The sequence below is a fragment of the Chironomus tepperi genome, unplaced genomic scaffold (genome assembly GCF_022539635.2).
Source record: "Chironomus tepperi strain 1889 unplaced genomic scaffold, CSIRO-AGI_Ctep_v1 contig_370, whole genome shotgun sequence".
Taxonomy (NCBI): Eukaryota; Metazoa; Arthropoda; class Insecta; order Diptera; family Chironomidae; genus Chironomus; species Chironomus tepperi.
In genome coordinates this window covers 481,395-492,735 of record NW_027226492.1, presented here as the reverse complement: position 1 = coordinate 492,735, position 11,341 = coordinate 481,395, and the positions used below count along the sequence as shown (strand labels likewise).

The 11,341-nt window shown below is 28.4% G+C and overlaps 2 protein-coding genes across 2 annotated transcripts; both read right to left on the bottom strand.

Moving 5' to 3' along the window:
- Nucleotides 1-618: 618 nt before the first annotated feature.
- On the bottom strand, nucleotides 619-3,964 carry LOC139095662 (membrane-bound alkaline phosphatase-like). Its single transcript, XM_070647051.1, has 3 exons — nucleotides 3,145-3,964; nucleotides 1,923-2,098; nucleotides 619-1,657 (listed from the first exon to the last, which is right to left on the bottom strand). The coding sequence occupies exons 1-3, from the start codon at nucleotides 3,536-3,538 to the stop codon at nucleotides 641-643; spliced, it is 1,587 nt and encodes a 528-aa protein (XP_070503152.1). The 5' UTR covers nucleotides 3,539-3,964; the 3' UTR covers nucleotides 619-640.
- Nucleotides 3,965-5,231: 1,267 nt separating this feature from the next.
- LOC139095658 (serine protease gd-like) lies at nucleotides 5,232-6,761 on the bottom strand. Its single transcript, XM_070647048.1, has 5 exons — nucleotides 6,753-6,761; nucleotides 6,609-6,679; nucleotides 6,466-6,542; nucleotides 5,397-6,018; nucleotides 5,232-5,322 (listed from the first exon to the last, which is right to left on the bottom strand). Exons 1-5 carry the CDS (start codon nucleotides 6,759-6,761, stop codon nucleotides 5,232-5,234), a joined length of 870 nt encoding a protein of 289 aa, XP_070503149.1.
- Nucleotides 6,762-11,341: the final 4,580 nt, after the last annotated feature.

Genomic DNA, 11,341 nt, shown 5'->3' with positions numbered 1-11,341 from the left:
TCTGCTTCAAAGATGCAAATGTCTGCTTCAAAGATGCAAACTTTTGCTTCAAAGATGCAAACTTTTGCTTCAAAGATGCAAACTTTTGCTTCAAATGATGCAAACTTTTGCTTCAAAGATGCGAAATTTTTGTTTATAGATGCGAATCTTTGGTTCATTGAGGCAGTATCTTTAGATCAGATTAGTATCTTGCAATCTTTAAGCAGAAAGCTTGGTGTCTATTGTGACATTTTTATCCACATCTAATAAAGCATGTGAAACCGATCAATCACGCTCTTATCAAATTTGATAAGGTACAGTCCACTTATTATGTTCAAGGGGGTAAGGGTGGTAAATCAGATTTAAACAATGGAAATTCCGAGAATTCCATTGATTATTTAAGATAAAACTGTAACATAATAAGTGAACGGTCCCTAATATATCCAATGCTCCATTTTGATGATATCCACGACCATCTGCATCTAAAGATAGTATCCCTAAAACCTGCAATCATTCACTTGTTATATTTATTTGATACTTACTTCAAATCACTATAGACATATATCAATATTTTGTATAAAATCATTAAATTAATGTAAAATATGTAAATTTACACATAAAAATAGCTAAATAAAGAAGTAAATTTAATTAAATCAAGTCTTTATTCAGTTCCTTTAATTGGTTCAACAGGAAATCGATTAGCAAATGGTCCAATTTGTGCTGAATAAGCCATAACCATTGGTATGCTGCTCTGTTCAAAACTTCCAGTCAATAAATGTGACCATGGACCGCCAGCATATACAGCAACATCTTCAGCAGCATGTGTCTCAGAACTAAGTGGCACCATCGACTGATGTGTCCTCCTTGATGCTGAAAAGTTGTCATTTGTGATGTCACGTCGTACTCCATTCACAAATGTATTGGCATTGGATGGTCCATTGGAATAAGATAAAGTCTCAAAAGGCAGTCCATCACCTCCTCTCATGGCTATACCAAGTACATCCTGCCATCTATATGGATATCCAGCATATGTAAAGACATGACTGTGATCAGATGTGACAACAATCATTGTGTCATTGTCATTTGTGAGGAGCCTAGCAAGCTCCACAGCACGTGCAAATTCAGCAGTTTCATCCAACGACTGCCTGGCACGATTTGCATGATGTGCATGATCAATTCGTCCACCCTCGACTAACAGGAAGAAGCCATTGTCATCCTTTTGAAGCATCTGAATTGCCTTTCTTGTCATGTCTGTCAATAGCGGTTCCTGTCTCAATAAACGATTGTCAATGATGTCATTCCTGTACATGCAGTGATCACTCTCGAACAGTCCCATTAGATAGTCAGTATTGGCCACATCAATCTCATCCAATTGTTGTCTATGCCAAACATATTCAGCCTTTCCTACACGACTTCTCTCTTGAATCCATTCGTCAATTAAATTACGTCCATCAGTTCTACGTCCAGCGACATTCTCTTCATCCCTAACTGTTGTGTTGAGGAAATTACGACGACCACAGCCGAGGATTACTTTGAATTTTTGAGCTTCTTCGTTGTAGACAAGCTGCTCGGCAATGTCGACTGTACGACGAGTTGGTGTTGAACCGCAACGTGATCTTATTTCTGCATCATTTTCCCATGAGCGGTGAGGTACGTGAGCGTAGGCACCAGCTGGTGTCTGAATAAAGGAGAATCATTAGCATCTTTGAAGCAAAAGTTTGCATCTTTGAAGCAAAAGTTTGCATCTTTGAAGCAAAAGTTTGCATCTTTGAAGCAAAAGTTTGCATCTTTGAAGCAAAGGTTTGCATCTTTGAAGCAGAAATTTGCATCTTTGAAGCTGAAGTTTGCATCTTTGAAGCAAAAATTTGCATCTTTGAAGCAAAAGTTTGCATCTTTGAAGCAGAACTTTCGCATCTTTGAAGCAAAAAAGCCAAGTTACTTACAGCATGAGTTATTCTAGTTGTTGTTACAATTCCAGTAGCCATTCCTGCATCTTGAGCCCACTTTGCAATTGAGTATGTAATGTCTTCATCCTCATAATCACAGTTAGCTCTTGGAACATTGGCAGATACTCCAATTCCTTGATAATTGTTTTTAACGCCATGAAGAAAGGCATTTGCTGTAATGAAAGGGATTGTGAATTAGTATTTGGACTATATTTGGGTTAGAGCAGTGGTGGGCAACCTGTGTGACATGGCACATGAGTATCGAGTATGTCATGTGTGACTTCGGTCGAGGCTGACCTTCTAGGCATGCCCACCACTGTCTTAGTCATTCAGTTAAGGTTCTAGAAAGTCTGACAAAGCATAGACAGATCTATAACTATGCTTTCCCGATACCGGGACCGGGACCGGGAAATCCCGGGACTGTCCCGTCCCGGTCCCGTCCCGAGTCCCGAAAATCTTCCGGGACTGGTCCCGCGGGACCAGGTTTTAAAAAAATTCTTATAAACTCTTAACAAAATAAAAAGAATCAAAATAAAAAACGTTTAATTTGTAACCAAAAATTTAAAATCAATATAAATTATATAATTTTATCAAAAAACATGAGAAATATGAAGCTGTAAATTCGTATTTTGAATTATTTTGAGTTAAAAAATTTAAAATTTATTTCGGTCTTCTGATATTTATTCTGAATTGCAGTGGCTAATATTACAAACTCAAATCAAGCAAACCCTTTTAAATAAACTATCGAGACCTATCGATTTCCAGCTAATTTGAGGTTTTTCAAAAATTTAAAGTTTCAATGATTTTTAAATTGATTACAAAAATTAGAGATTATTCCTTATAAGTAAGATTTGTTTCTTCATAATCCTATAAATGGTGAATATGATAGTTAAACTCAGAATTTTTTAGTGTTATTCTATTTTAAAATCATTTTAAACCAGTCAAGTTCAAGAGTTCTGAAAATTTAAAAACATCATTAAATTTTTAAAAATACATATTAAGCTTAAAAACACTGAAAAAACATTAAAATATTGTACTTTTTAGCACAAATTTTGTTTCGGGAAATCCCGGGATTTCCCGGTCCCGTCCCGATCCCGTCCCGGTCCCGGAAAAGTTTCGGGACCGGGATTTCGGGAAAGCATATCTATAACGTCCATTTAAGCCCTGACAAGTCCATAACAGCTCTAACAATCCACAACAATCCACAAACTCAACTTACCAGTACAAGCAGAGTCCGGAACCTGTCTATCAACACAGTATGTCTTAACCAATCCATAATATGGCAATTCCTCATAAGCAAGTTGAACTTCCTCCCCACCAAGGTACTTCCTTGTTGCTGCTGTTGTCGAAAGTGTCAGTCCGTCACCCAAAAACATGATAATATTTTTAGCCTTTCCATTGTTCGTCTTTCTATTAATTTGTGTATTTAAATAATCTTGTCCATGTTTCATCCAAAATTCCGTATATCCATCAAGACTTATTCCTTGTGGATCTGAACCAGGTCTCCATTGTCCTTCAATTTCCTCATTATGCTTCCTTGGATGAAATCGATCGCCAGAAATTACCGACGAAATAAGAATAAAGGAACAAAAAATGACCAAAATTTTTTCCATCTTCCTTAGTTAAAGCTACTCAAATGACTGAACCTTAAAATGTTGTTTTTTTCAATTTTAATTCTTAATTTCCTCAAATCAAAGATCAAAGCAGGCTTATTTTTCAATTGTTTTAATCAAATTAAGGGGAGCATTGGTAGCGTACGACTTGAGCTATTGATAGGCATTAATCGCGTGCGACATGGAATTTTCAAGATAAAATTTGCAGTTTTTGAGAAAGATTGATTGATTGTAGACTGAATTAATTGATAAATTTATAGATTTTGTGTTTATTTTTGGGAAGAAAATAAGCGTGGAATGTTGTTTGTCAGGGATTGGGAGGCTTATGTGGCATTTAACTGTAGTTTTGAGATTCACGTGCCTTCACACTAGAGTTCTAAGGTTCAGGTGCCTTCACACTAGAGTTCTAAGGTTCAGGTGCCTTCACACTAGAGTTCTAAGGTTCAGGTGCCTTCACACTAGAGTTCTAAGGTTCAGGTGCCTTAGTCTCCTCAATTGGTACAATGCAATAGACACTCAGTTAATGCTGTGATGAAATTTTTGTGTCAATTATCAAAGATCGAGCATTAAAATCGATAAATGATTGATTTATTGACAATTATTCGTTAGATCTTGTCTATAATCCTGGAAAGTTTAGTAAAATATGACACAAATTATTTTATGTAAAAAAACAGTCAAATTAATCTTTATTAATATTGAAAATATGCTTTGTAAAATTGAAAAATTAATCCAGTGGTGGACAAACTTTAAATTTTTGTAGAACACCTTAGTGATAAGCCTTGACCAATACCATACATGGCATACAATGCATGGCATTTCCAGTGGGTTCTGTGTGCCTCGTCACAAAGGTTGCCCATTACTGAATTAATTTAATTAAACACACAGCAAATCATATTGATAGACATCCTTCACATCTGAGAAATAAAAATGAAGAAATCACAATTAAAAAATCATTGGAATCAAATTTATAAGACTTACTAGGACGATAATAGTCATAAATTGTTATCCATAATGGTTTGTGGAACTTGGTGCCATTAGGTTTTCTGTTATTATCATAAGTTGGTTAATCGATTCCAAATTCCGACACTAGACTGTGGTCGAAACTTACCTATACCATACCTAGATCAGACCACTGAACATAGTAGACCTACATCTTATAGTGGGATCAGAACGACTCTTTTGATGACGTTTTTGTCAGCTTATTGTCTGAAGCATCATCCGATTGATCCGAAATTTAAACCAAATCTTTTATTAACTATTCTTAATAAAAATCAAATGAAATTTTGGGAAAAAATTAAAGTTGACGATTTTATTTGTTATTTAATATTAAACTCTAATTTTTGGCCATAAAATTTGCATAAATTTATCTTCATTGAACACAAAATCAAAATTTTTAAAATGTGTGTACTCTGTTTTATTTAGGACCAAATTCATTTCGAAATAAATTGAAATTGTAATTTAAAAGCGATTTTTAGTCTTCAAGGATACTAACAATTTTTGATGAAGATAACTAAAAAGTATATCTGACAAATCTACAGAAGCCATTATAATTACCTACGTTTTTATTATGATTTTATTCGTCAAAAAAATTTATCTCTTTTAAATCTGAGACTGGAATCTAAATATTATTTTTTACTTTTTATTGCACTTAAATAAAAGCGTATCTTTAAAAGACTTTTTTTACATATTTTTATCAAAATCCTAAATTTTCAAGTTTAGATTTCAAACTAGCAAATCTTAATTGAATTAAATATATTTTACTATCAAGTGCCTGCGTTTCGGATCTAAAAATCAAATTTGTTTAGCAGTTAATTCAATTTTATATAAAACATATTTTAAAAGCTTATTGTTGACTTACCTTTCATTGATCCTATTTGTAATCCAATCACGAAATTTTAAAACGTTTGTATAAACTGCATATTTGTTAACATCACATTTTCCATTAAATAATAGTGATACTGACACAATTCCTCGAAGATAATTGGCACCTTCCTGTTCTACAAATAATCCATTTCCACTGTCACCTTCGCAAACGTTAGTTCCATTACGATAACCTGCACAAAATGTTCGAAGACTAGACAATAACAAAAGTACAGGATTTGTATAAAAACATTCTTCATTGTTCAACACAATTGGCATGTTAAGAAATTTTAAAACATTCTCGTACTGTAGATTTTCATTGAGTCCATATCCGACTGCATATCCATGTGATATTTCAGTAATATTTGATTCAGGAGGAATTAAGCATATAGGCTGAATATATGAACTGAATTTAACAAATCCGTACAATGTCAGCATTGCTATGTCTGCATCATGTGAGTTCGATGTTACATTCCAGTCTTCATGAACATTTATACTTGAAATTTCAGAATAAACTCGTCCAGGTTCATCTACATTAAAGTTATGTGCACCCAAAACAACTGTAATATCTTTTGTTGTAAACTTGTACAGATTATTCTTGCCGTGTATGCAATGAGCAGCTACAGTGAGAAATAGCAAAACAATAAAAAAACCTACGTCTTATTGATCGAGAGAATTAAGTATTAAGTAAGAAATATAAAATTTTACAACAATATTCTATGAACAAGATTCAGTCAAAAAACATTATAAAAAAATTACAATTCATTGTAAAACTTTAAATAAAACATTTAAAAACATTGTTAACATACTAAAAACTATCGAAAAACATTATAAAAATATCAAATATCGTTGTAAAATATTGTAAAACATTAAAAAACATTAATAAAAATTGTTAAAACATTGAAAACTATCCAAAAACATTGAAAAAATATTAAAACCCGTTGCAAAATAATCAAAAATATTAAAAAATAACATTGTGAAAGCATTGAAATTAATTGAAAAACATTGAAAATATTGTAAAACATTTTGGGTTTTATTTACCAACGAGTTCTCTACGAGTTTCTCACCTGTCAGCACCAGATCAATTGTCAAAAGTGTTCCTCCACAAAATTTTATTCCGCCTTTATTCATCAGCACAGCCGTCCTGAATAGAGAAAATTTCTTTAATTTTTGAGAGAATTTTCGAGATTAAAATTTTTTGTTTTCTCACCATGGGAAAAGTCCACGTTTGGCATAATCTCCTTCAGTTCCTCGTTCAATTTGAATTGTACCGCATGCTTCCTATATTTACTATCTCACAATTATTGATTCAAAATTAATTAAATAACACAAATCGATTAATAGATTCAAATACAGTTGACATGACTCTAACATTATGTCCAGCATGATGCCTAGTCACGCAGATATTGAGTCAATTAATCGAATTAACAATCACATGCTACATACTGATGTATATTGAGCTCCCAATAACACAAAGAATCCATAAAATATTAAAATTTTAAAAAATTTCATTCCTGCCAAATTAATCGTCTAATCACAAAGATTTCACATTTATGACTGATTATTGTCCATAAGAGAGAGTGAGATTAATGAGGGCCACATTGAGATTAATAATTAAGGAAAGGAGATGAGAGTCAAGAAACCGGCGGAGAGGTTTAGTCTGAATTTAAGAGCCTGAGGGTTCGAGTTCTTTGTGTTCTAAGATTCAGGTGCCTTCACACTACAGTTCTAAGATTCAGGTGCCTTCACACTAGAGTTCCAAGGTTCAGGTGCCTTCACACTAGAGTTCTAATGTTCAGGTACCTTCACAATTGAGTTCTAAGGTTCAGGTGCCTTCACACAAGAATTCTAAGGTTCAGGTGCCTTCACACAAGAGTTCTAATTTTCAGGTGCCTTCACACTGGAGTTCTTAGGTTCAGGTGCCTTCACACTAGAGTTCTAAGGTTCAGGTGCCTTCACACTAGAGTTCTAAGGTTCAGGTGCCTTCACATTAACTGTAAAAAAAATTTGGAAATATGGAAAAATTGCAATAAAAAACTAAATTTTTTTCTATTGTAATTAAATGAAAAAAGTTTTGACTTTTGCCTTTATTTGAAATGCATTTTGTCGAAAAAAATAACAAAAAAAACTTAAAATGATGTTTAAAAATGTCTTGAAAAATTGTTCATACATAATTTTATATGATTAATTAATTATAAATATTATTTAATATTTTTTTTTCATAAATTTTAGTAATATTTCATGTGGATTAAATTTTTTTTATCTCAAAAAACGGTTACATACTTTCCATTAAATTTCTTCAGCTTGACTTTTTTTTTTTTGGTTTTTTAAATTTCTGATTAAGACTTATGAATTTTTAAACATTTTTTTAATTCCGTCAATTTTTACTTTTTTTTTTTTGTGAATGAAAATTTGAAATTTTTTAAATTTTTTTGCCTGTATACTTTTAGTTTTGTGAATAAATTTTTAGGTTTTTTTAAGTTTCTTAACTACTAAATGCAAAATGCCACGAATGAATATTTTTTTCTCTTTTTTTTTGAGTATAAATTGATTTTTTATTATTATTTATTTCTTGGGTTTTGTAAAAATTTCTGTGAAAAATTCTACTTTTTTGTTATATTTTAGTCAGTTTTTTTAGGTTTACTCAAATTTAAATATTGAAATTTTAAAGAAATTAAAATTCAAATTTCAAAAATAAAAAAAATTTATTTCAATTTTTAAAAAATTAAATTTCAAAATTTAAAAAAATTAAATTTCAAAATTAAAAAATTTTTAAAGTTTTAAAAAATTAAATTTCAAAATTTAAAAAAACTAAATTTAAAAAAATTAAATTTCAAAATTAAAAAAAAATTAAATTTTAATGTTTTAAAAAATTAATTTTCAAAATTTTAAAAATTAAATTTTAATTTATGAAAATTTTAAATTGTTCAATTTTTTTAAATTTTAAATTTTATTTTTTAAAATTGAATTTCAATTTAAAAAAAATAAATTTTTACTTTTTAAAAATAATCTTGAATTATTTAAATTCATTTTTTTTAAATCTCAAAAATTCAAATTTAATTTTTAAAAATTTTAAATTTCAATTTAAATTCACATAACCTCAAAAAACTCATTTTAAGTTGTTAATTTTTTCACTACAAAATCATTTTAAATATTTAAAAAATAATGCAAAAAACATCAAAACAATTTTTTTTGTATATAAATTTAAATACTAAATTGTGATTAAAAATATTTGGTTAATAAAATTGTTTATATTGTTAAATTAAACACACACTTGATTATATTTCAATTAAATGTTTGTTTTTTTTTTGTTCAATAAATTTCAATTAAAAACTTAAAAACTACCATCACTTATAAATTTGACAATGAATATTATCATAATTAATTATAGTTTAATAAAATTGATATTTTTATATTCTTTGTTTGGGGTTAAAAACTAATAAATATGACACATAAATTTCAATTTTGATACAGATTGGTTGAAATTAGAGCGAGAAGTCGACTCGTCAAGTCAACTTGACTTGAATTTCATATAAAGTCAAGTTAACTTGACTCAAATTTATATGATGTTTACGAAAACAAGTAAACTTGATTCAAGTGTTAAATAAAGTCAAGTCAACTTGACTCACAATTTCATATGAAATCAAGTAAACTTGACTCGACATTTATATGAAATGAAGTCAAATTGATTTGAATTTTATAAGAAGTCAAGTAAAATTGACTCGAACTTCACTGGAAGTCAAGTCAACTTGACTCGAACTTCACTAGAAGTCAAGTTAACTTGACTAGATTTTTAACTAAATCAAGGCAACTAGATTCGACATCTATTTGAAGTCAAGTCAATTTGACTTGAATTTCATAAGAAGTCAAGTCAACTTGAGTCAACTTCAACCTCTAATTTGAATTTTTATTATTTTTTGGTTATTTTAAATTGTTAAAAAATTGTAAAAAAATTGTTAATAAAAGTATTAAAAACTGGGATTAGGGTTGGCATAGCTAGGAGGAGGTTGGGATGGACGGTTGACTTCTCAATTCACGTTTTGACTTCTCAATTGAAGTTTTTGTCCTAAATTTTGGGTTTTTAACCCCTGAATTTGGGATTTGAACCCTGATTTGGGTTTTCCTCAATTAAGGGTTAGACCCCTCAATTTAAGATTTGACCTCAACTTTGGGTTCGACCCCCTATCACCCATCCTTCCCTTGCATGTCGTTATTCATGTTATTAAGCAGGAAAAATTCAATAAAAATTGTAAATTAAAGTTGTTAAAAAATTATAAAAAAGTGAATAAAAATAAAGCTAAATTTGAATATTTTGAGTAGTTTTTTGTTCCTTATTCTGACTGTAACTGTTCCTTGATACTTTTCATACCAGTTCCTAACCTCAAAATTTGATTACCATGGCTGTCAATTTTCTGTATTTTTTGCGGATTTTTTTCTTTAATTTTCGGGATTTTTTGGTAATTTTTTTGAAGGTTTTTCAACTTTTTTTCACAGAAATTTTCCAATTTTTCTTAATTTTCTTGATTTTTCTTTCACACACAGACATGAAAAATTCATTCTTCATAATAAAAAAATTTCTACATTCAGTTTTTTTTTCCATCAGCTAAGAACTTTTTTTTAAACTTTAATTTTAAATTTGCCATTTAATATTTTTTTAATAATAATAAATTGTGATTATTTTTAGTTCCATTTTTATTTTTAAATCCATGACTGACTATTTTCTTGACTTTTTTTCTCCATTCTATTTTGATTATCATTTTTATGAGTAAATTTTTTATGTTTTTATTTTGACTTAAATTTAAATGTAAATTTTACTGAGTTTTTAATTTTTTTACGTCCATTTTCTGTTTTATCTTTTTTTTTATTTCATTCATTAATTATACGATTTGATGTGATTTATATTTGACTTGTGTATGATTTTTTTAAAAATTGGATTGTTAAATTGTTGAATAAAAAATTGGAAATTAAAAAATAAAAAGCTCGAAAAAATTGAATTCAATTTTGATGAAAATTAAAGAAAAAATATTAAAAAGAATTTAAATATTTTTAAGGATTTAAAAATTAAAAATTTTAGAATTCTTAAAATTGATTAAATTCCAAAAAATTGAATTTTCAAATTTTCTTGAAATATTCAATAAATTTAAAATTTTAAAAATTTAGTATAATTTTTTTAATTAAAAATAATCTGAACATTTCAATAAAATTACTATTTCAAAAAATTAAAATTTTCAAAAAAGTTAAAATTTTCAAAAAAGTTAAAATTTTCAGAGAAATTCAACATTAAAAAAAATTAAAAATCTTTAAAAAACTTTAAAAATATTTAAAATTTGAAATTGTAAAGAATTTAAAAACTTAAAATTTCAATGAATTTTAAAACCTTTAAATTTTTTAATTTCAAAATTTTTTGAAATTTCAAATTTTATGAAAATTTCAAATTTTATGAAAATATCAAATTTTTTGATAATTTCAAATTTTTTGAAAATTTCAAATTTTTTAAAAATTTCAAATTTTTTAAAATTTTCAAATTTTTTAAAATTTTCAAATTTTTTAAAATTTTCAAATTCTTTAATATTTTTAATTTTTTACTATTTTAAAATTTTTTAAAATTGAAAAAAATATTGAGAATTCTAAAATATTTAAGAATAAAATTGAAATTGTTAAAAAAAGTTCATAAATTCAAATTAAGTTGTCATAATAAATGATATGTAGTAAACCATAAAGAACTAAATTAAATGTATACATTAATTCACCCAATTTGAAAATTTGAAGTGAATTTGATATTAGGATTAAAATTTAAAAAAAATTTAAAAAAGGTTAAAAAAAATTCTTAAAAATTAAATTTGATCACAATTTCAATGTTATGGGTTAAAAAACAAATTAGTCAGAAATTTCACACATTTTATTTCAAAAAAGGACTTTAATTAAATTGATTAATTTTCAGGT